This window comes from Colletotrichum fructicola (assembly GCF_000319635.2).
Source record: "Colletotrichum fructicola Nara gc5 chromosome Unknown KSG_Nara_v1_contig04, whole genome shotgun sequence".
Classification (NCBI taxonomy): Eukaryota; Fungi; Ascomycota; class Sordariomycetes; order Glomerellales; family Glomerellaceae; genus Colletotrichum; species Colletotrichum fructicola.
This window is the reverse complement of record NW_027094054.1, coordinates 5,102,798-5,127,103: the sequence shown is the minus strand read 5'-3', so window position 1 is coordinate 5,127,103 and position 24,306 is coordinate 5,102,798. Positions and strand designations below refer to the sequence as shown.

Here is a 24,306-nt window from a genome sequence, read left to right as displayed (position 1 = left end):
CCATATTGAGGCTTTCATACAGCGAGTTTTGCTCAAAAATGGTTCCATCTCACTATCCTCCGGCAGCCACTTCAGCCGTTGAACTATCGATTGAAGCTGGCTGTGGACCAAGAAGCCCAGCCCTCCTCAAGCTTTCATCGTCCTCTCCACCTTTGACTCTCCGAAGAAGATCCTCAGGATCGAATCTCACTGCTCTAATGTTCGTCGGGTCTATCGCCTTCATGTGCCTCTGAACATCGTCGGGGTCACTGTACGCCTCGATGTGTGCTTCAATTTTGTTTCCGTCGGGGTCCGTGTAATACAAACTTGTTGTCACGCCGTGGTTGAGACAGACCTTTGGCGTGATATCTGCCTCTTTTGCATGACGGTACACTTGCGCAAGGTCTTTGGCCGAAGCAAACTTGATAGCAATGTGATCCACTCCGCTCGTGTTGGTCTGCTTTGGGACGGCCGTCTCATCGTGGATTATGGCAAGACGGTGATGCTCTTCGTCCCAGGTGAGAACGGAGATGAAGTCGTTGGTGAGAACCACTCTTGCACCGAGAAGGACTTGGTAAAAAGAGACCAATTTTCCCGGGTTTGCCGTTCGCAGGCCAATGTGGGCAATTGCCGTTGGCGCAGGAACGCGACCTTGAAGCATATTTCCGGTGCGACGTAAATTAATAATGGAAGATATCTTATAAGTATGAGTCAAGCCGTTCTCATCGTGTGGGAATAGACACTGACCACGACCAAGGGCACGGCGGCGAGGGCTAATATAGTCGAAGCACCTCCCTCTTGTATCATGGGCCCAAGCAACATCGTAACATACAAGTGACGTAGAGCGATAACTCCGCAGTCATTGTGCTCACTGACAAATCTGAGTCTGCATGTGTAACTACTCATGTAAGAGAGGGTGAAAAGGGTCAAAGAGCTAGCAACGTAATCTGAACTTGTGCCACCAAACACGGTAAACTTTACGATCTCCGCAAACCTCCGCACATCTCCGCTGACCCCTCCGATACACAAACGTCTTTTCTACTGCAATTAAACCCTTACTGACAGAACCAGTTTGACGCGGATCGTTTCTGTCGGTGAATCTAGTGTCTCACCATCCATTTGTTCACGATGACTATGGATGAAATTTGCGTTACTTGTACACTACCTGACCGTGACTCTCATCATCAGAGCTTTGCCTGCTTTAACATATCCCGAATCGCATTGCCCGGGTTTTGCAGGCGAGCTGTAGTGACTTGGAAGGGCCAAGGTACACCCGTTTCCTCGAAGGTGCAGTCCTCGAGAACCATCTTAGCAATGCCTTTGGCTGTAAGCAGAATAGCCGGCATACCGTGCCCGTTGAATCCAGCGCAGACGAATTGACCATCTTTTGAAGGAACAGCACCCACATACGGCATGAGATCGTTTGTGTAGCCCAAGATTCCTGTCCAGACTTTATCGACAGACGCGTCACTATGCTCCCAGCCGCGGTAAGTTCTTTGCATGAGACCATCGAAATACGTTACGGCGGGCTGGATCATCTTGGAGTCATTGAAGTTGTTGTACCACTCATTCTCCTTATGCCAGTAGGCAGGCCGGCCCCCACCTACGATAATACTCCCGTCTGGTCTAGTGATCTGGTAGTCTGCCCCTTTGGCATTGTGGCGTACCTAGGAGATAATGTGTTAGCGGACAGAGGGGCAAGCTTGGGGGTGTCTTGGTTGGATCTCTTACGCTGTAAGAGGACGGCAGAGAAGGAGCTTCTTTCCCCTCGGGCACAGCAATTCTGCTACATATACCACGAACAGGAATGATCTTCTCCCGAAACTCTGGTAGAATCCCTGCGGTGTAGCCGTTCGTGGCAAAGATAACTTTCTTCGCCTTGACGACCCCTCTAGGAGTCGACACAAGCCAATAGCCATCTGCATCCTGGGTATCGGAGACAGAGGTCACGGGGGTGTGTGTCTGCAGGTTCACTCCTCGCTTGACAGCCAGCGACAATAGGTGAGTTACGAGCTTGTACGGCCACATGCTGCCCACGGTGAAAGAAAAGGCACACTGAGCGTCCTTGACACCCGTGAGGGTTCTAGCAGCCGCGGCCGGGGCGTACCAAACGTCCTTGACCGTGGGAAACTTCTCTTCAACCAATTGGTCAAACTGCCTCTTGGTCTTCTCAGCTAACTCAGGATCAAGAATGACATCATAGGCGCGAGTCAAGACGAAGTCGCAATCGATCTTCTCCTTTTCCACCAGGTCTTTGATTGCCTGTACGTGGCTCATCTCGAAGAGCGCCATTTCGGCAGCTGCCTGCTTGCCATACATGCGGGCATATTGAGGAACACGATAGTATAGATCTGGCTTGACATGGCCGCCTGAGAATCACAAGTCAGATCAACGGTATGTGATGTTATGAAGGACAGAAGATATTCTCTCCATTGAAAGGAGATTAAATGGTGTTCTCGGACAGGATAAAATCACCTACCATTACGACCTGTGGCTCCTGAGCATGCCTGGCGTGCTTCCAGTATAACTATGGACGGCGGCGAAGAGTTGTTGTCAAGAACGTGATAGGCAATTGAGGCTCCCGACAGACCAGACCCAACGATCAAGACGTCGCAACTCTGAGGCAAGTCCGATGTGCTCTGGTGACTATCGAGTTCATGGAGGTCTGTCCTCCAGAATGGAAGAGTTGCATGAGGGACGGGGAACGGCTCTGGGGGTGAGCGGCACATGGTTCGATAGGAGAGAAAACACAAGGTGTCGATGCGTTGTGAGCGTCTGGACTCTATGGTGCACCCTGGTATTAATTGGTGACAGCGTGTTACCGGCTAGGTCATATATGAAGTTATCTATCTCACAGATCAGTCTTTCGCGAATACAACTACCATGGCTTTGTACAAGGATCTGGAACAGACGGCTCGAAGAAATCCATCCGCTTATGCGGACATCTTCTAGCAGAGGTGCTTATCGCAGGATCTGGCCAGTGGGCTTGCACAGCTGCATACACAGGGAAAGCTTCGGTTACCGAACCGAAGGAGTAATCTGTTGTTAGATCAAGCGAGTTGGAGGAGATAACAGAAGCTGACTTACACGACGATGGTATAGCAGATCACGGGAAGTGGGAGTGCTCCCGGTCATGCACTGCGTGCGTGTGCATCAGTTTGCCGCGCTAGATATCTCCAATGCGACTCGTTCTTGCCGCGCTCAGCTTTTTGAGCAAGCCTGATCGGCGACATCTTATCTTGCATTACCGCTCCTGAAGCTAAGATGAACTCCGGAGATAAGCAGGAGACATCTTCCACCACACCTTTGCGCCCGCACATGTACTTTTCATAGCGTTCACGCGGGAAGAACATTGCGACGTGCCTTGTCTGCGGGGTTGATCCTTATCAGCAGGAGTTGAACCCCCCTTATCTTATCGTCCGTGAAGGCCTACCAAGGTAGAGATAAGATGTGTTAGATTTGACTAGGAGAGGCTATCACAGTGGTTTAGCATGTCTCTTGGCACAGCTTCGACTCGAGTAAATGATATCTTTGAGGAAAGCTCCCATTAGCCATCTAAAGGGGAAAAAATGTTACTTATTCCATCGGCTTTCAATCAGCATCACAATCACTGGACCGATTTCCTATTCAGCAACAAGAACCCCATAAGCAATAGGAGATGGCATCCAACATCAAGAGTAATGACGCACCGAACACGGTGGGCCAAAGCAATGCCACTTTGGACCCTGTCGAGACTGTTACTGAGGACGATGCGTACGCGGTTCGCATTATTCAAATCCCGGACAGCAAATGGAAGAGGCACTACAGAAGCGTGGCCTTCCAAATGGTGTTGCTGTCACTGCTTTCCTTTTCTGGACCTTCCATGAGCAATGGTCAGTGACATGCTAGTCCTCTGACCTTGATAAGTCTCCAGACTGACAGGATGATATGGCAATAGCTATTGGCGCTCTTGGCGGAGGTGGTCTTGCGACACCCTATACAGCCAATACTGCTTCGGCTGTGCAGTATTCTACATCGATCCTTGTTGCGTACGCGATTACTTCTATTGCTCCGTGTTTCTTTCATTTTTTCTTTGAGCTGGAGTGACGCTGACGCCGTTAGTATGTTTGGAGGTCCTCTCGTTAGCACTCTTGGTATTCCAATTGCATGCATCATCGGTGCTGTTGGATTTCCCCTCTCTGGATCTGGCTTTTACGTGAACAGCAAGTACGGAATTCAGTGGTATCTCATCTTCGCGAAGGCGATCTACGGAATAAGTGAGTAAAACGTCTCCCAGAGACATGTAAACAAACACTGGGCGATGGGTGGACTCGTTGTTGACATTCTGACTTAGCGTCTGCATTTCTTTACGTCGCTGAGGCTTCATCCATGATATCCTACCCTGAGCAGCACCGACGCGGTTTCTACATAAGTATTTGGGTCATCATGAGAAATTTGGGCTCTATCATTGCTGGAGCCATTAGCTTCGGTCTTAATATCGCCCGCGACGGCCAGGGAGGAGTCAGCGCCAACACCTACTTGGCTTTCTTGGGCATGGAATGCATCGGTGCGTATATCTGATGCCAGAACAAGCTCCCAACGGTTGCTAATTAGAAGTAGGTCTACCGGCCGCATTCCTGTTGACAAAAACCCGAAATGTTATACGATCTGATGGTTGGGGTGTTCCTCTACTTCCGAAGAAGACCTGGAAGCAAGAATGCAAGTTGCTGCTTGCCCACCACTTCCACAAGCGGGTATGTTCAGTTTTCAGCGAAAGTTCGGCGGTGAAGATAGGAGTGCTGACCACGGAGTCATAGACACTCCTTCTCATTCCAGTGTATATCCTCACATACTTTGGAGACGGCGTATGGGGCACCTACCTCTCACTTCACTTTTCGGTCCGAGCCCGCGCGCTCTCGGCGATGCTTGGTCCGCTGGTTGCGGTCGTCATGAATCCTTTGTTTGGTATGATCCTCGACATGAAGAGTGTCGGTCCTCGAAGAAAGGGAATCATTGCATATTGGGTGTGGACAATTCCCACATTGTAAGCTTCTTGGCGTGATCGTGAGTTCATGTCGCATATACGTATTAATGATTCTGCAGGGGAATGCTCGTCTGGGTCATGGTAAACTTGAAGTGGTTCGACAGCCAGCCGAAGGATCTTCGTTTGGACTAGTAAGTCATTTGAGAACGCTTTCTTTGGCTTCAGCTAACGACTTGAAGCGCAACGCAGACTCGTGAATGGCTAGCCAGGTGGCTCCCTTACCTGATCTATGTTACCAATGCGTGAGTATATGATTGTAGTCCCTTCATATTGATCATCTTTGACTGACAAACGTTCAAAGTTGGATGTCCCAGACCCTGGTATACTGGGTTCTTGGCCAATTTGCATCTGATGTCTCCACGAACGCTCGCACTGGCGGTGTTTTCCGGTCTTGGGAAACGGTTGGCCAAGCTATTTCGTACGGAATCAACTCACATGTTGCCAGTCAATTCATCCCATTCGGCATCTATTTCGGCATATTTGTGGTTGCAATGCCACTCTTCTACATGGTTCTACTGGAAGTTCCCGTCGAGGACCGAGTCCTAAATATCACTACGGATGATGGTTTAATCGTGGCAAATGCGGTCAAACTTCAAGATGCCGCAATTGATGAGGCTGACCCTCCCAAGCAATATGCTAAATGATCAAACGGAGGTGTAACGCGAAACACCGGGACGAAGGCATTGATCACAGCATTCATTTGTCTGATTGTTGGCTTCGTTGGGGGTTGGTCTTCTTATTGTAATGCACCCCAGATACGCGTCTCGAGTCATTCAATGGCGTTAACATAATTTCCGCAGACTTTCTGTGCGCGCGAGAATCCTGTATTTTTAGGTCCATGACACCACGAGAGGGTCAAGTAATTGATTTGGATTCGATAGAATTCTTTGTTCCAATCAGTCCTGGGCCTCTAAGTCGTATCGTGTCAAACTTCTATACTGCTGGTTGTCTTTCAACCAGTCTACACAAGAAATAGTCAATACGTTGATCAATGCTACCTCAAACTCTTTCTCATTTCTATAGCTTAGCTGACGGATGGATAAAGTCACACTCAGGGTCGGTGGTGTTGATCTGCGTGAAGATTGCGCGGAGCCCTTTGACGCGGAGATACCTTACACGAGATCCCTTCGTGAACCAAATGACCGATCCAGCCGTGGCAGTGAATATATTCCCAGTGGTGAGATCCTCAATCGTGATAAGTCCAGCGATAACTGTTTTAGATTCAGTACACTTGATGTTCCTGACTCCTGAAGGCACTTCAGAATCATCAAGGCTCCAGATACCCATCACAAGTTTTCCCTGCTCTGGCTGTCTGTGTATAAATGTGTCAACCATGGCATTGGATAAGACCCGGCATGAAGCTTACTCTGTAGTGATGATGTTGGTAAACTGAGATATTCCTACGTCGATCTTTGTTTGGTAGGACAGCATCTCCTCTGCGGAGAACACTCGACAAGGCATGGCGAGACAGATCTATTTGTTTATTGGATGCTTTTGAATTTGTAACCCAATAGTGCAGGATTTCAGGCGAGGATCTGACACTGTTGATTCGTTGAACCAAATTATCGACAATATTCGCGACCGCACCTGGTACAAAACAAAGGTTAATAGAGGAACGTACTCCGTCAATAAATCTGCACAATGTACTGGTCTTGCATAGACCCTTTTCAGAGTCTTCAGCGCTGATAAGGCCACTGAGGCCGATTGGCTATCGATCCACAGCCAATGGTCAATGGTTCCGCGCTCGCCAGGGATCTACTGCATGTTATCTCTTGCATGGAATCGGCCATTGGGTTTGATCTCCGGCTATGATGTCCGACTTCGCTGGTAGAAAGGCTCTCAATGTTGCGTTAGGTCTCGCAGGGCTCCTAAGCCGCAGTGGCAATCGTGCAGATGCTGTGCGCCAATTGCGGCTTTGTCATGCAACCACTGGGGTTGTTCTCTCAATGCACCATTATTCGGTTGTCTCGGCCTCGATCAAATCCCATACTGAGTATCATGGAGCCAGACGGAACGCAGTCTTTGTGTACAGCAGTTCCATAAGCAGTAATTTAGAATTCCCAATGTGTGAGAGATATTACAGGCTCCGTCCATGTGCTGAGATCATTCGCCGATACATCTTATATAACAAAGTGTAAAATGACACCGAATGGTTACATAAACGCTGGCGAGCGCGAAAATGCTCAGACTGGCGGGTGTGCTGTTGGCGGCCAGCCTACGCACGAGATACCTGCCCTCTTCAGACTCAACGCTCTGCAAGCTACTAAGTACCCGTCAAGCTCTCACATCAGCATACAAAAAACCCCAATATCACTTTCGATCGATTATCACGTTGGCTTAGACAGATCATTGTGACACTATGATCATTCTGTGCTTTGCTATCGTTAGTACCCACTACCTCGGTGTTGGTGGGTAGCCCAGAAATGGCTGGATCTTAATATTATCCAACGGTATTCATGATCAACAATTCCAATGGTATATACACATTAGCAATGGCTCTTGCCCCTCTCTTCTGGGTCCAAATGAGTCAGCTGTTTGGGAGAAGATGGGTATGTCAAGCAGTGGTCTGCCTGAAGCAAAGTCTGCCCTGTTGTATCAGCTCAGGATACTCTAGGTGACTACTTACTGGTACGACATTCATATTCCCTGGCTTCTCAATTAGAATAGCTGTTGGCCCAAATCTCACATCCCTTTTCATTTTTCGAATACTCAGCGGCTTTCAAGACACGTTATTCATCTTGGTAGGCTCTACGGTAATAGGATATGTGTTATCCGTCTTTGCATGACGGTTTACTTGACTCAGACTATCTGCAGAGAGATCTGTCGTCCCACGGAGCGCGCTCCATCGTTAGACTAGTTCCTGTCAAGCATCCAAATTGGCCCAGGTTTAGGCTCATGCAGGGGCGGGTTCATCGTCCCTGACCCCCTCACACATGATTGCCTCTTTCAAAGATCTTGCTGCGTCGTCATCCCGTCAGATAGTCCCCCATCGGGTGCTAGTGGACTACAACAAAAGGCCCCCAGTTTTCTCCAATTTCTCTCAAATACAAAGCTTTTGTCCAATGGAGCCTGGTAGGAAGGAGAACCTCCGCGACCGAGATGCACACGCCGTCGCTTGACTGGCAAAGGGCGCGCCTGACTGCAAAGTGGTATGGCCGACCCCTTACGTAAAGACGGGATTCGGGCCCGGGGCCAAGTTCCGTCCTGCAACTGCACAACGTCTACTGGTCCAAACTTTCGGTATTTGATTTTGACCACTAGCGGTAGTATGCCGGGGCCCCAGCTTTCTCCGCTTAAAGTTGTACCCACGCCACGCAGCAGTTGATGGAATACGTCGTATTCCAGCGGCGATCGCAGCTCTTGCCAGTCACCTTCATCCAGCGTAACGCTAAAATGTCATTGAAGCACAAGGAGCACAGCCTCAGCTTTGGGATTCTCTTAATTTAATCCTACGGACTCTTGCCAATACCGCTTCAATATTAGGAAAAGGCTGAACAGTTGTCTCCAAGGCCCGAAAAGGCCCACAGCTGAGAATCCCGGACAGAATGGAGCAGACAAAAAAGGGACCGGTATGGGGTACCAATAAGAATGCGAACGAAAGCAATGGCGATACGAAGGGAAAATACGAGAGAGTCAGGAAAGATCGCGACGGAGCTTTGGAGGAGGAAACACACGGGTGACCTCATTCTTCGGGCATAGATGCTAGGTATTTGACCATATATATACCGGACGAAGGTCTTGTTGTAAGAGACTTCTCTCTACACTTTCACTAGACTTCTCTCTACACTTTCACTAGACTTCTCTCCACACTTTCACAGACGTCTTTGATAATCTTGTAAACATGGCTCACTCCAACATTTCATTCATTCGTTTCTTTACAGTCATTCTCGGACTTCAAGCCTGCTCGGCAGCTGTGGCGCCAACGGGGTGCTCCAAGCTCCATACTGATGATGACTGGCCCTCGGTTGAAGAGTGGCAAGCAAAGCTGCCTGGGATCATCAAGCAGACTCTCAGCGACGCCAATGGACTGATTCCTGACTATCGAATCCGTGCTAAGAGCTACTCTGAGGTTCAAGACGCCGTCAGGTTTGCTGCCTCGAACAACATCCGCCTTACTGTCATTACGACTGGACACGACGAACTCGGCCGCAGTGACGCTGGTTCCGGGCTCATCATTGACCTGTCGCTTCTTCGAGGCGCTAGAGTGTCGAAGTCGTTCACTGCTACCAAGGAAGGCGTTGCCAGTCCTGCTTCCGATGAGGAATTGAAGACTATCCAACCCGAGAGCGCTTCACAGGCAGCGGTCACGTTCAATCCGGCCGTGGGAAGTCTGGCCTTGAACTACGATCTTGACGCATCTGGCTTGTTCATTGTGGGCGGCACAGCTGTACGAACCCCCGATCTTCCCACAACCTAGAACTTAACCGGACTAATTTCAAATAGCAAGGAGTAGCCATCGGAGGTGGCTGGGGCCAAAATGGAGGATACGGGCCGCTGACTGCACAGTACGGCATCGGTGTAGACCAGTGGCTCGAAGCTAAGGTAGTCACACCGGACGGCGAACTTCGAGTGGCCAATGAGGTGTCCAACCCCGACCTCTTCTGGGCCATCAGAGGCGGCGGGGGTGGCACGTTCGGTGTCGTCGTTGAAGCAACATGGAAGGTGTATCCCACTGTCCCCATCCTCGGCTTTCATTGGTACCTCAACTCTACCCTCGTGGTCAACGAAACCGACGCAGAGAACGGCAAGACTCCTACCAGTGAAGCTCTCGCATATCTGTTCTCGGAGTTGCCAGAACTCCAGAAGAAGGGTATCTCTGCGTATTTCTACGTTTTGAATGACAACATCAGGTGCCACGCTGTCCACCCGGGCCCATTGGCAAACGCTGAGGCTGCGAACAATATCTGGGGCCCGATTCTCGAGAAGATGCAGTCTTCCGAGGGGATGACTCCTTTTCAGAGCAAGCATTTCCATTTCAACAGCTACAAGGAATTCTTCCGGGAGACTTACGGGGCTCTTGAGCCATTCAACTCTACCGACCCACCTCGCAACCATGGCATCGTCCCATTTGACAGCCGTCTCTTGGGCGAGGAGCACCTTAAGAGCCCCAATCTTACATATGCCCTCCGAAAGACTGGGGGAAACTTCGGCATCCTGATGACCACGCCAGGCATGGCCGTTGGTGACGGATCAGACACCGCCGTTAACCCCGGTTGGAGGAATGCTACTGTCTTTCTAAACGGATTCAAGTCCAATACTACCAACGTCGATGGACTCCGCGAGCTGGCGCCCAACATGGGCACTTACATATGCGAGGTCTGTCAATCTCATCCCCTTTAATTCAACTACGCTCACGATGACTTAGGCCAGTGCCGACGAGCCCAACTGGTCGGCTTCCTTCTGGGGCTCAAACTACCCCCGCCTCTCTGCCCTGAAGTCCGAGCTGGACCCAAACATGGTCTTCTGGACGACCCCTGGCATCAACGCTGACCACGTCAAGGCCGTCGATGGCCGAGCCTGCTTGGTTGACGCTAAGCCAGAGACGCCTTCGAAGTACCCGCCGCAGAATGAGAGACGTGTTGTTGCTGACATCGAAAATGACCGCGAATTCCTGTTCAGCAAGCAGGAGATCAACGGAAACCAGTTCCCAGCTCCGGGAACTTTTGTTGGCTTGCAACCCGCTTGAACGATGATCCCTGAATGAGTAATTGCTTCTTTTAATCGACTTGATGGTTCATCCCAATTCAATTAGATAGAAAGGGGCTACTAGACCTGAAGGGTTGTTCATTAAAGCGTTTTCTCACTCAGCTTTGTTAACAATACATGGAGAAACAATTAACGTCCACTCAATATCCTTGGTATAACTGATCACTGTTATACATCCCAAGCGGGGGGAGCAGGTAATTTAATATGGGATATCTACAGCCTTCCGAACTTGAATCGTTGAAGAAGCCCCGGAAGAACTAGTACCTAGACCAGCTTAACCAAGATGATTCGGACGCAATACTACGACAGTTTCCAAGATTGGTTTGTGTCAGGGCGTTATTACTAATTATGGAATCCTCTCGATTTGAACCTGGGTGAGCCCGCTGTGTTTGGAGGGTATCGTGGGTCAAAGAGTTGGATATCGTCACCCACCTTCAACCAGGAACAAGAGCAAAAACAAAAACTACATACAACACCGGGCATTCGCCGGTCGTCACCGACCCGACTACTACTCCAGCCCTCACTGGTTTATCGATGGGAGAGCGGACGGGATCCCGAGTTTTCCAATGGGTATGGTCGTATGTGATAGAACCTCCCTCTCGTTGAGATTAAGACGGACCGGCACCACACCTAACATCACACAAAGACCAACAGTTACGAAATTCCGGAGCGGCCTCGATTAAGCCTACCATTTGACAACATGGATGCCTCTTACCTTATGTTTTGACCTACATGGGCAGTGTACATAGGCCTAGTGCTTAGGCGTCATGCTCCGCAGCCTTGTCAACGACACACGTTGAGACGATCAACGTCCACTCAACGTCCCAGCCATCGCCATTGTACTTTTCCTCCAAATGCTTCTCCACCAACTCCCGTACTTCACTCACAGGATGCGCTGTTCGCGTCTCCTCATCCCACCATGACGCCAAAAACCAACGAAGCATCACTCCAAAGGTGGCAACGAAATCCTGGGCGTTCTTCACGTGGTGCTTCCTGGCGACAACCTTCACCACGACATCTTGAAAGCCTTGACTTCTGAGATACTCCTCGATCCACATGGGATCTGTCCAAACCCCCTGCGCATGGAGCTGCATGGGCACTTCCTCTGGGAAGGGAGCTGTGAAGGGAAATGAGGCGAAGGCGGAGCGCATGTCTGGGACCCAGAAGATGTTGTTGCGGTGGAAGGTTGTGGCGCCGAGTATGCCTCCTGGCTTGAGAAGGCGCTTGCAGTCTGTAGTAATCTGTGTTAGACTGAAGTCGAGACTAGATAGTGGCGTGTGGACTAACCATTCAAAACAGCGTCTGGATCTGGTATCATGTGAAGGCTCATGCCGAGTCCGATATGCGTGAAAGTGTCATCAGAAAGAGAAGTTTTCTGCGCAATCATCAGTATGCGTCATCGAGGCCTTGACAGGTGAGAGATAACACCATTGCATCCAAGGTCGTAACTTTTGTGTTGGTCCAACCTTCGTCAGTGACCCTTTTCTTCACCATGTCGACCATGTTCTGAGCCTTGTCCGCGCACAGAAAAGAGCTCTTCTGCATGATCTCATTGGTCAGCATTGACTGCAGCTCTTGAGTTAAAACCCCGGTGCCGCATGCGTTGTCGAAGAAAATAATCCCTTGAGATGTGATGTTCGTGATACCCATCTGAGTCAGCAATGGCGATGCCATCTTGGCTAGCATCCCACGAGAGGTGGCAATCATATCCCGGTCTGAATTAGACATTGCGCTAGTGTGATGAGTATTAAGATAAACAAAGCCGCGACTTAGTGAAGACTTGATCATTAGATTTGCCCTCTGTTTGGATTGCTGGAAGTGACTGATATGTAGGTGTGAAAAGTGTCCGAGAAGTGCCCGATTGTCGCCGAGATGTCCCAATCGGCTATGCAGAGCAGTCATGATGAGCAAGTTTGCGCAAGTCTGGCCTCAGGGTGAGTGAGTTTGCGCCCTTTGACGAGAAAAGCTTTTTGAACATGTGAATTTGTATTATTTCTTGGTACAAACGTTGAAAGAACTGCGTCATCCAGTCATTAAAATAATCGTCCAACCATCTACACCCTGTCACACCCGCCGTGACCCACCCCGAAGCCGATCATGAACATTACAACTTTAGTCTAATTAACAGGCCGGGGAAGTAGGTGCAATAGTGAAGTATGTCTTGTAGTAGACGTTGTCGCCAACATTCTTCGCAACACTTGGCGGCGTGTTGAGCGGACCGCCCTGGTTCTTGGCATTAGGGTACAGGAATGAGGGGTCGTTGGGAGACAAGACACTGAGAGGGCATCCGAGAACAGTGTTGCTGAAGTAGGGGTCCAGCCTAGCGATGGCCCAGGTGGTGGCAGCGGCGACCTGCTCCTCGCTACCGGCGACGAAGAGAGGCACGACGGAGTTCATGCCTTGGTACAGGTCGCAAAGGACCGTTGTGGCGTTGAGGTTGGCGGTACCGAGCTGAGCAACGCCGGGAACAACGGGGTTGCGGATGTAGATGTCAAGAAGGCCCTCGAGGACAGTCTGGACTGCGCCATAGGGAGTGGCACGGCGATACCAGTTCTTAGGCCAAGTCTCGGGGACGTACTGGAACTCGCCGGTCTTGTCGTCGTACTTGGCGCCGATGATGGAGGAGATGGACTCATAGTTGGCCACGCCGCCGGCTCCATATGTTCCGTTGCTCATGAACTGGGACAAGTCAGCATCCAGGGTTTCGGCGGGATTTGTTAGCGGGGGGGTTACCTGAGGGTAGAATGCGAAAGCACCGAGCGAAACGATCAAGGGGAAGGGGAAGTAGTAGAGGTACGGGTTGTACTTTTGAGAGAACATGGAGTTCTTCTGGTACTGTGTGCCCATGTTGGTGAGGTCGAACTGCTTGCTGGTGCTGCTGGCAACAATGTCGACGTTCTGCTTGAACATGCGGGATGAGAGGTGGTGGTTGTCACCACATCCGTTGTAGAAGTCCTCGCGGTTGACTGAAATGTCGACCTTCAATATCTAATTAGATTTTGCTGAAAAGAATGTAGGTTGTCAAGTAGACTTACCTCAACAGTAGAATGGCGGTTGAGACCACCAACACCACCTGGTCCAGCACCCAGGTAGAAAGACTCGGTGGCGATATCGCCGTCCGCCAGGACAGCGAAGACACCAAGGATAGTTGAAAGATCGGCGCCCATGTTGAAGCCACGGGCAGTCGCCTCAATGACCTGGCCAAGAGTAACGTGACCATTGCGGGGGAGGTAGCCGTGGTTGGCGAGCAGGTTGAGGCCTGGGCAAGGTCCCCTGCTGTCTCCAGGGCCAGGAGCTTTAAACTCGAAGCCCTTTTCTGGACGCGCATTTGCAGGGTTGATGTTCTGGGCAACGGCACCGAGAAGTCCGCTGATGGTTCCAGTGAGACCTCCGATCACGCCTCCAAGAAGTTGAGGCTCTGGATTGGCGACGGGCTCAGGATTGCGCTTGAGGAGCTCCTCAAGCTGTTGTCTGGATCCCATCATAGAGGGGAAAGCTGTGGCTGATGTGGCCAATATGGCCAGGATGGTGGTTTGGTACTTCATCTTGACGGTTGAGGGTGAGTATGGTTGACTAGTGTCGAGAGTTGAGGCAAGATCTTGACGCTGTCGTGTCTCTTTTCGAGTAAGTTGTGCAGGAGAAGACTTGGAATCTTATATACCATTCTTCAGCCATCAAACTAAGCATTGCTTTTGTTTTGGTGATAACATCTTACACGACCTAAACATACCGGACCCCAAGCATGAGGTCAGTGGCCGATTCCCCGAGTCGCTACTCTTCCCGCCAACACCACTATTTTCTCCTCCCAAGAGCTTGAACCGCTTGGCACGATGATGCGCAAAAGTAAACGTGCCCCCTTCCAAGCCGAGACGGTCTCACCACAGAAGTCCAACTATCAATTGCACCAGCCGAATCTATCGTGATCTCTGCAGATCCCCATCTCGGGAGGGCAAAGCGTGATGGAAATGAGCCGGGCCAATAAGCACACCCGTAAAAGTAAGTAGCGCACCACCCAAGACTGGACAACTCAACGATAAACGAGTCGCGGGCGCAGATAAAAGTGCGACAACAGACGGGAAGCCAACGTGCCGAAGTGCTAGCGCCTCGCTATGTGGACCGCGGACCTGGCGTCGTTCATGGCGGGCTGACTAGCGGCGGCGCCTGGCAACAAAACCCCGGAATGTTTCTCCACCGGTGCAACGTCGGGCAGACTAGCGAGTCCCTTAGGGACACCAGAATCGGAAACGGGCTAAGGTATGACATAGGGTCAGCGTCACCGGGGGCTGGTTGGTTGCGCCGAGACTCGACGGAGCAGAGTCCGGGGGAGGGAGGAGGCAGTGCGACAAAGTGGGTAAACATTGAGCGTCTGTTCTGGAAAGCGCGGGCCGGCGCGTGTTTACCATGTCTAAGACTCGAGGATGACATTCTATATTTGAAATCGGATTCTAGGGAGCTCTGATTGGAAGCCATGCGGTGTTGCTCGTTCCACGTCTAAGACACGGAGAAGAGCCGAACATGGCCGTCTACGCTTGGCCGCTTCGGGACGGCTACAACACATATGGCAGCCTCCATTTATCTAGAAGCCTGGGCAAATGCTTAATTGACACGTCAAGGCCGTGCTGAATTAAGAGTAAAGCCGGTTGCTATGTGGTGATACATTGGATGATGAGGACGACAGCAAGAACTCGTGCGTTCACGAGAGAAGGGTGGACACTTCGATTCCACCACCAATATGCTCGTGAGAACATAGAACAGTGATTGCTTGGCGGTCTTTGTTCGCCGCGGAAGGTTTGCCACGAAGTCTGTTGAAGCATCTTGACCGTAAAGCATAGGTGGCGTTTTGCCTGGTTGGCAACAAAGCCATCTAACTGCCCATGAAGCTTACTTGCCTTAGCTTAACGGCGATGGCAATAGCGTTTCTGGCGTGGGATTATTTCCTATTGCCCGACCCGACCTTTCGACGCTTAGTTGGCAAGTTGGATTGTTTTGCCGAGGCTATCGAGGCATGTAGGTTGTTAATGTCGAGGAACTCGCTGGATTGCGGGCACAGCAAATCACGAGTGTCCCGTGCCGCCCAATACGGGCCCCAGCATGCCCTGCGTCAAATTGCCTAGATTGGGAAATTCTGTGATGAGGGCCATATGAAGAACTTTTGTCGGATTCTCTTAAAGCAGCTTAGGAGCGCGGCGGAAAGAATACAAGACAATGTCTAGGATTCCGATTCAATGGTAATGAGACATGAGATTTCAAATGCTTGGCAAACGATCCGACTTGCCGGTTCCCGGATGCGGAGACGATGGGAATTTCTTCGGCCGAGATCTGAGTATGGTGGGGACTCCGGACAGACGTTCACGGCAGCGACATGTGTTGTCACCTAGCCACTGCTAGTCTTGACGCCTGACTCTTCTTCCTTCGCGCTTCTCGTTGGCTTCATAAATGGGAACGATCCTCTTGTTGCGTCATATTTCTTATCAGCTGTCTAAGGTCACCTATGTCCGCCCGAGACGATCCATGCCTATTGCCTCAACAAACATACTGATTATCGTGCGGATGGGTCTTCCAACAAGGCGAATTGCGCCTCCCACGGCTGCCCCTCCCCATGATGCCGCGTCTCCGGCGATATTGACCCCAAGAAACGTGGCCGGTCTGCTGTAATTGCAAATCCTACAGTGCTATCATCATAGCTTGGGGATGCTAGCCATTCCGACAATAGTGTCCAGGCCAGGGATACTGTTGTTTACGTAGATAAACTTCTTCTCTGCACCCCTAAAGTCACTCTTCTTGGTACGAAGGCGCAGCTGGGCAACCAGGCTGCGTCAACGTAACCCCTGTACAGAGGTAAATTCCGTGCCGTACACGTGTAGAGACTCAGTGGTAGTAGAATCCTCTCTTCCAGCGGCGGTCATCCGATTGGAGGGTTGGGCAGGCCCGCTGGCAGAATGGCAGGAGGAAATTGGGACTCTTAGCCTACCGCTTACTTAGAGGAATACGTTCGTGGGTCTAGACGTGCCAATGAAGGCCTGTAAATCAATATCCATATTAAACCCAGATCAATTGTGACCTTTCCTTTCTCCACCGGGCGACTCAACTCATGCATGTTGGAAGCGCCCTGGCATTCGGCACGGTTGGTGTGAATCCTGAGTCAAAGCCTCCTTGGAAATATCAGCTAGCAGACACCTTAACCTCTATCCAGCAGCTAGGAGCACACGCTCGAACAGCCATCGCTGGAATTTTTACTCTCCTTGGGTAACTTGTAGGCTGCTTCCAATGCCTTAAATATCAAGCTTATTTACTCGATCGTTAGAAAGTAGTCCCAGGTGCTCTGCAGAGGTCGTGGACCTGGCACTTGTTCCTCATGCATATTTGCCCCCACTACAGGCTGACGTGAGAATGCTAAATTCATGCAGGGGCAGGCTGGAGCGAGTTGCCCGACCAACCCCGGGCGTCGCGAAGAGTCACAGGTGGGTCAATACTTAGGTTACACCAACTGCTTCGGACTATGAAGCTATGAAGCCTGGCGATGGATGCCAGAATAGTAATTGAACCATTTAAGTACAGCTTCAGAGATGTCAGTCCTTGGTCAACACTACGGCAGAATCACTGCCGTGGCTATGCTCAGCGGTGGGCTGGAGACCTGGAAATGCTGGTGCTCCATTGCTGATTGACCCTGTCGTTCATTGGGACCAACGAGACTTCTCTTAGTAGATGCATGCGCGGGGTCCCTCTTTTTGCCAGGCCCCATGCTGCCCTCAGCCTGCAGCATGAGACCCGTATGCCAGCAGGGTTGACTGCAGCATAGAACAGAAGCGGGTAACTGTCCAAGCCTCATCCAACACGAGAGGCCTTTCTTTCTTGGCCGATTTCTTCTTGGCCGGGTGTTGCGGCCTTTTATGGCTGAGTGAGATAACAAAACTGTCCGCAAAAGTTCAACACCCTACTACCACTACCTCACCCATCAGACACGAAGAGTGGTCTTCGAAGAATCATCCAACACGGAAGGCAGTAACACACTTCACAACGGAGAAAATACCCCAACGGCAAAGATCATGGAGCAGGGCAAAGCCCAGAACGACGCGGGCCCAGGCACCTCCTCAGAACACGGGTTCCGATACGTGGCGCCTCGATGGTTCCTCGACAATATCAAAACCGCCGAAGAGCTCAAGAAAGCTCAAGCCAGAATCTGGCTTGTCGACGAGGGCACAGAAGCTTTCGAAGGATCAAGCGTGGCCGAAGCAACACCTGATGAGAAGTTCCTATCTGAGGCTGCCGGCGATGGGCGGGACAGCTACTTCACTGTTGGTCGCGAAGTCGTGGAGGACCTCCTAGACACCGCAACCTCGCTACAAATGGTGAATCTCGCAGGCCTCTTATCGCGCTCCCAATCCAGCATCACACTGTCATGCGAGATGAGATACGGTTTGCAGTTCTTAGACGAACTTGTCATCTTCATGGCCAAGGAACTGGACTTTTCACTCGTATCGATCAACTCGCAAGATTTGGAAGATGTCGGATTGGACTTCTATTGCCAAAAGAAAGCCTTTGAACGAATCAAGAGCCAAAGGGAGCACCAGACAGATCATGAAGGCAACCGCATCAACGACGATGACAACGACATTGGAGACAGCGACAACGACTCTGACGCCAGCGATGGCAACTATGACACCTCGAACATCGCCCAAAAGGCTGCGCAACGCTATTTCGGGGTTTGGAGAGACTCTCTTTCAGAAGCCGAGAAGAAACGTAGCATCGATGCACTGTCTGCTTTGCTAGATGCCGTGGAAAAGAAGGGAAAGGCTGCGAATGGACACAGGGAGGATGGGGAAGGCTTTGTTCCTCATCATACGCCCCAGCCTCCGCTGAATGGCTTGGTGTCGAAGCCAGGCTCCACTATTCTCTATCTCCGTGATGGCTTGGAATCACTGGAGCCATCCGAACATGGCCACCAGACGTGGGGATGCAGGCTGCAGGACGCCGTCAATCAGCTTAGAAAAGGCGGGGAGAAAGTCATCATCGTCATGGCCGCAACGCATACAGATGCCGATGAACACGGCATCGACTCGCACCCAGACATACCCTGGAAAATATCTAGCTGTCACTGCCATCGGCTTTCGAAAGACGGACGTTACGTTGAGATTCGCGATTCCCGGCCTGGCACGACAATCCCCCTGATGCCACTGAACGTTCCAAGAGGTTGGCTAGATGAGAGAAAGTCTGAATGGGAAGGATCTATCGCTGCAACTCGTATTCAATCCTTCAAACGCAGATTGAAAGCGCAACTAGCACGGTACCCTTCGATGCCCCCGGACCTCCTGGAGCCACAGCACGACTGGTTTTCGCTGCTGCCTGAACGAGTTGCAAGCGAGTTCGCTTCGGTGCACTTTAAGGAGAGTGTTAACATAGCGTTCAACCGCCTACTCTCCCGGTGCTCTAGAAAGCAGAAGGTTGATTCCAGCGATGTTCGAGCCATTCTTCTCCGGATCAATGGCAGTGACACATCGACAACGGTGGAAGATGGCGACTCAGAGGTAACTAGAACCAGTTAGGAAGTCACTTTGCAATCTGTTGATCAGCCGTAGGGTAATTCCGATAAATGCGATGATGAATCCAGCGAAGACAACAATGAATGTGAGCTTCTTCTACAATTTGATGCGTCACGATCCAAGCATGTCATGTTAACATTAAAAAGCTTCGGAGAGTCCGTGGGAAGAAAAGTTGCGTCAGCTTAGGTATGAGTGCAACGACTTCGAAGAAGAGCTACTGCCCAGTATTATTAACCCAAGTAAGAGCCATAACGAGACTAATTAGTGGTCTATACACTACCTCCTGCATGGCTAATGCTTTGTTAGATGATCTTGATGCACAACTCGATAATGTGGTTCTCGACCAGGATGTGATGACAAGCATTACGACCATTATACAGCAGCAGCAGCATCAACCCGATATTGGAGCAGCCTCGTCTGGGATCATGGATTTGGTCAAAATCAGAGGCATCTTGCTCTACGGACCACCTGGCACCGGAAAGACGCTTCTGGCACGTGTGATTGCTAAGAGCACAGGACACAATATGATTGCCGTCGACCCCGCCACTATCAGAACCTGTTTAGTAGGAACGACTGAGAAACGCATTCGCGCTGCTTTTACCCTAGCGCAAAAGCTCTTCCCATGCATAATATTCATTGACGAACTCGACTCCCTATTTCTCCGCCGCACCAATAATGACAGACCCTTCGAGCGTGCTTCTGTCATCCAGTTCCTCCAGTCTATGGACGGTTTGGTGCAAAACAAGCGCGCTCCACTCGTCATCGGAGCCACCAACAAGCCAATGGATCTCGACAGCGCCTTCTTACGCCGACTGCCGCACAAGGTTTCTCTTGGACTCCCGAACGCCAAAGCGAGAACACGAATACTCCTTCTGCTTCTTGAGGGAGTCAACTTGGATCATGTCAATATCGACCATCTTGCCACCGTAACCGAAGGATTCTCTGGAGCAGACCTGAAAACCCTTTGTAGCCAAGCAGCCCTTGATTGGGCTGTTCAGAACAATATGGAGTCAGGTCAACCAAGATCGGAGCTTGAGACGCGCTTGACGGACGCCCACTTTTCCAAGGCATTCGGTAAGATAAAGCCAGGTACCTCACAGAAGGATTTGGCGTTACTAGAGGAGTTCACAAAACGTTTTGCCCCTGCCACGCGGGCGAGTTCCAACCAAGCGCATTCTGATTCTCCGGTAGAGAAGGATTATTACGAAGTGGCCGGTAAGTTTGTGTCAACCACCAACCATCTGGACGCTTGCCACATCGTGGATGGGCGTAAATCATGCATGTCCTAACACATGTTCAGATGCGTGGACGAACTTTCCCGAGAAAGCACGGAAAGTCATTCGTTGGATTGACTCTCAAGAGCCCAACGGAGAAGGTAGCCCATACTTCTGGGAAAAGAAGTTGCTGCCCCTTCTGGTTGACCCGCAGACAATCGGAGCATGCTGGTCCGACCTCGCGATCCATCCCAAGACTGAGCAGGAGATCAAGGAAATCCTCAATCACCATAACAACAGCTGCGAATCCACACAATCCTACGGTCTCCTGAGAGGAAGCCATACAGGAGGTGCCCTTGTGTATGGACCGCCTGGGACAGGTAAGACTCAATTGGCACGTGTTCTAGCCCACGAGTCTGGAACAGTCGTCATATGTGCCACACCGGCCGACCTCGTGAGCAAGCATTGGGGGGAGGGACCTAAAGCAATCAAGGGTCTCTTCAATCTGGGGAGACTACTAGCCCCGAGCATCATCTTTATTGATGAGGCGGAATCAATGTTCCCAGCCAGAGAACTGATGCAGCGCCAGCGCGAGCTTGCCGATATAAATCAACTGCTACACGAAATGGATGGGTTGACGAAGTCAAAGGAGACGCCTTTCGTTCTGATTGCTACCAATCTCCCTGGACGCCTGGACACAGCTGTTCTTCGTCGTGTCCCTAGCAAATTCTACTTGGGACTTCCCACTACCGGAACCAGAGCAAAAATCTTCGCAACTGTCTTGAGGGAGGAAATTCTCCATTCTGAGGTCAACATACGTCATCTCGCACTCCTGACGCCTGGCTTGACAGGATCGGACATTCGGACACTGTGTGTGCAAACGGCTATTATCTGCGATAAGTTCGTGGAAGAGGGCGACAACAAGGGCAAAAGACTCCTCACCATGGATATGTTTGTGGAAGGTCTCAGTAGAATGAGCCCGACGTTCACTAAAGAGGTACTCTCATCCATCAGGGATTTCGCCAAAGAGAGTCATCCTGCGGGACTGGAGCAGATGGAAGCATGGCAGGCAGACGCTTTACTTGTTAAAGAATTTTGGGCCACAGGGACAACTGATTCTGGCGTAAGTGGACAAAGTCAGGCCGCAGATTTTCCAAACAATGAGAACCCCTCTAACCCCGACTTCGACGAAGGTTCTTCCGACTCAAGCGAAGGACCTGTCTCCATCATAAACCCACCGGTTGGCTGTCTTGAGAAAACACGTCGTTGTGCCAGCTACATCCCCTTACCCACCCCGACATCCATTCGGCTTGTGAAGCTTTACAACTTTACTGGATCTAAACCATGGTCCGTGGATGAACCTATTCGGTGTTCACTGGTTGTCGCGGACCTAGCAGACGTGCCCGACTATTTCGCTCTCTCATACACGTGGGGTGATCCCCGCACGATCTACACAGACAAGAACGATATCTTCTCCCCTGAGGCTTGGGCGTCCCCGGCCTTTGAGATTGACTGCGATGGCCATGCTGTCTCTGTCGCCACAAATCTTTACACAGCCCTCCTCTCTATCCGTCAAAGTTTCAGCGGAGGGAAATTCGTCGAGCAGCTTGGCGAAGATTGTTTTCGCTCCAACAATGCCGAGTACTCCTACATATGGATTGACGCCCTGTCCATCAATCAGGATGATTTACAAGAAAAGGGCAATCAGATCCCTATTATGGATCGTATTTACAGTCAGTCCCGTGCTACAATCATGTGGCTCGGCGGCGAGGAGCCGCTCATCAAGCAGGGTGTTCCCAATACCGTGGAAAAACTTCTACTCGTGATGAGTCGGCTTAGGGAGATTATAGGTCCCAGGAATGAGACTCTAGTGATTGACCGGTCTAGATTATTTGACATTTGCGACCCTAAGGCCTTTGAGGCACTTGGTTTGGAGCCTGTCGATCTATTAGACCTTGTTGGCTGGTACCTCCTCCTTAGCCGGTCCTGGTTCAAAAGAGCATGGACAGTCCAGGAATGGGTCCTGTCACCTACCTGCTTCCTTCTCTGTGGCACTTTCATGTTTAATGCGAAGTCATTTTGCGATCTTTTCCTCAATTTCTCGCGCCGACATTGGTTATGGCAGATTCAGAGGCTGGTCATTGCAAATGTCCTAGATCCAGAAACGATGGCCATCCCCACAGGGCTAGATCAGTTCAACAGCGATCATCGATTCTTTGATTTGGAGTCTAATTATCGTACTTTGCCGTTATTTCGGGCGAATCTGGATTACAGCATCCTCGAGCAGTTTGATCTGTCGCTTTTGACCGTTTACATTCTGAGGGATTTCTTTGCGGATGAGCGCTCGAAAATCGTAAGTCTCTGACACAAAGCACGCTTTGAAACACAGCTGATGCTGACTATGTGCGTAGCCTCCACAAATTCCAAGCTCGCGGGAGATGTGGAACATCGGCTTGTCGATCCAGCAATTCCGCAGCAGGCTCTGCTTTGATCCACGGGATAAGATCTATGCATTCCATGGAATCTTCAAGAATTCCGACGGAATATCAATATTTCCCCCTCCGGACTATCTGAAGCCAGTTTTTGAGGTCTACACGGAGGCCACCCGTGCCATTGCGCTCGATATAGGAGTTTCATTCTTTCACTTCCGAGAGTTTCGGTCAACCAACCCTTACGGCCTGCCCTCCTGGGTGCCCAACTACCAAGTAAATGATGGGTTACTGAATTTGGACAACCCATTTATGGGCTCTAGGGATCCGAACAGCTTCTTCACGGCAGCAGCTGGGCTGGGAACACCTGTATTGGTGTTTAAGGAGAATCATCAACTCGGGCTAGTTGGCTGTCGTATTGACACAGTGATCCGTCCGGAGCCTTTCAGACCGGCAGTAGGACGTATGGGCTCAGACTGCAGACACTTGTTGGAAACATTGCGCCAGATCCCGGAAGAGTCTTTGATTCCAATGCCGCCTGCAAATCTCCGGCGATGTTCAGAGGGGCCAGTGACGTCTGAGGCTACTACGCAAAGCCGATATGAGGTTCTTTGGCGAACTCTAGTTCAAGACAAAAGAAGCGACCATGGTGCATATTATCCAGCACCCAGCGAGATAGGAGAGGTGCTCATAGGGCGCCTGAACGGATTACTCAAATCGCAGTGTAGCTATATTGTGGCGAAAGACACGATGGAGCTGTTGGACGAAGTGAGGCAAGACTCCACGCGATGCGATGACAGCCGAGATTTCTTCGACAAGTGCTGTTCGATACTGGAGTACGCCCAAACTCTTTATCAATTAGTGGACATGCCAGCGATCGAAATTCCGGATACTAAGTACGATAGGAGGACGCAATTGGACGGCTTATTTGAAATGAACGCAGTCATTGAAATACTGCAGAGAAACCTCCCCATCCAAAGCGAAGAGCGACCAAGTCCCAAGTTGTGGACTCAACTTCAGCGCCTGTGGGTAAGCTTGCGGGCTGCAATTGACGCCCGTGATATTGTCACTTTCGTCAAGGTGTATAAGGAGATCACGTCTCATCTCTCTACTTCTGAGATTCCGGCGGATATTGAAGAAATCTGCGGGGACGGATTCGACCAAACGCGGATTTTGTTCACAACATCTGAAAGACGGTTAGGGCTGATTGCCGGTGGGATCGAGCGGGGCGACGAGATTTGGGTCATACAAGGTTTGAATGTACCGGTTGCATTAAGGTGTGTAGGAGATGGGTTGTATAGTTTGGTGGGAGTCGTGTATGTTCATGGCGTCATGCATGGTGAGGCGGTGCTTGATCCGACGGATGTTGTTGAGTTGGACTTGGTATGAAAGGGCCACTGTTCTTTTAATTACAG

At 50.7% G+C, this 24,306-nt stretch overlaps 8 protein-coding genes across 8 annotated transcripts; 3 read left to right on the top strand and 5 right to left on the bottom strand.

Moving 5' to 3' along the window:
- Positions 1-52: 52 nt before the first annotated feature.
- Positions 53-640, bottom strand: CGGC5_v008260 (Biphenyl-2,3-diol 1,2-dioxygenase 2; the record flags this gene model as incomplete). Its single annotated transcript, XM_032025265.1, has 1 exon — positions 53-640. One exon carries the CDS (start codon positions 638-640, stop codon positions 53-55), a length of 588 nt encoding a protein of 195 aa, XP_031892130.1.
- Positions 641-1,163: 523 nt separating this feature from the next.
- Positions 1,164-2,708, bottom strand: puuB-4 (Gamma-glutamylputrescine oxidoreductase; the record flags this gene model as incomplete). The annotated part of the gene is made up of 3 exons (XM_032025252.1): positions 1,164-1,646; positions 1,711-2,348; positions 2,459-2,708. 3 exons carry the CDS (start codon positions 2,706-2,708, stop codon positions 1,164-1,166), a joined length of 1,371 nt encoding a protein of 456 aa, XP_031892133.1.
- A 929-nt stretch (positions 2,709-3,637) lies between these two features.
- On the top strand, positions 3,638-5,646 carry CGGC5_v008258 (UNC93-like protein 2; the record flags this gene model as incomplete). Its single annotated transcript, XM_032025241.1, has 9 exons — positions 3,638-3,851; positions 3,917-4,007; positions 4,081-4,235; positions 4,313-4,525; positions 4,579-4,712; positions 4,776-5,002; positions 5,062-5,133; positions 5,182-5,244; positions 5,304-5,646. 9 exons carry the CDS (start codon positions 3,638-3,640, stop codon positions 5,644-5,646), a joined length of 1,512 nt encoding a protein of 503 aa, XP_031892132.1.
- A 373-nt stretch (positions 5,647-6,019) lies between these two features.
- CGGC5_v008257 (uncharacterized protein) lies at positions 6,020-6,463 on the bottom strand (the record flags this gene model as incomplete). The annotated part of the gene is made up of 2 exons (XM_032025230.1): positions 6,020-6,314; positions 6,369-6,463. The coding sequence occupies 2 exons, from the start codon at positions 6,461-6,463 to the stop codon at positions 6,020-6,022; spliced, it is 390 nt and encodes a 129-aa protein (XP_031892135.1).
- A 2,380-nt stretch (positions 6,464-8,843) lies between these two features.
- hpm9-2 (FAD-linked oxidoreductase hmp9) lies at positions 8,844-10,688 on the top strand (the record flags this gene model as incomplete). Its single annotated transcript, XM_032025219.1, has 3 exons — positions 8,844-9,389; positions 9,446-10,318; positions 10,368-10,688. 3 exons carry the CDS (start codon positions 8,844-8,846, stop codon positions 10,686-10,688), a joined length of 1,740 nt encoding a protein of 579 aa, XP_031892134.1.
- Positions 10,689-11,316: 628 nt separating this feature from the next.
- Positions 11,317-12,382, bottom strand: tpcH (Methyltransferase tpcH; the record flags this gene model as incomplete). Its single annotated transcript, XM_032025208.2, has 5 exons — positions 11,317-11,338; positions 11,424-11,459; positions 11,504-11,939; positions 11,996-12,083; positions 12,137-12,382. 5 exons carry the CDS (start codon positions 12,380-12,382, stop codon positions 11,317-11,319), a joined length of 828 nt encoding a protein of 275 aa, XP_031892137.2.
- Positions 12,383-12,829: 447 nt separating this feature from the next.
- CGGC5_v008254 (Aromatic peroxygenase) lies at positions 12,830-14,253 on the bottom strand (the record flags this gene model as incomplete). Its single annotated transcript, XM_032025197.1, has 3 exons — positions 12,830-13,387; positions 13,442-13,687; positions 13,744-14,253. The coding sequence occupies 3 exons, from the start codon at positions 14,251-14,253 to the stop codon at positions 12,830-12,832; spliced, it is 1,314 nt and encodes a 437-aa protein (XP_031892136.1).
- Positions 14,254-17,754: 3,501 nt separating this feature from the next.
- Positions 17,755-23,274, top strand: CDC48 (Cell division control protein 48; the record flags this gene model as incomplete). Its single annotated transcript, XM_066151996.1, has 9 exons — positions 17,755-19,233; positions 19,285-19,333; positions 19,395-19,487; positions 19,555-20,463; positions 20,549-21,585; positions 21,656-21,681; positions 21,738-22,815; positions 22,874-23,167; positions 23,215-23,274. 9 exons carry the CDS (start codon positions 17,755-17,757, stop codon positions 23,272-23,274), a joined length of 5,025 nt encoding a protein of 1,674 aa, XP_066008625.1.
- Positions 23,275-24,306: the final 1,032 nt, after the last annotated feature.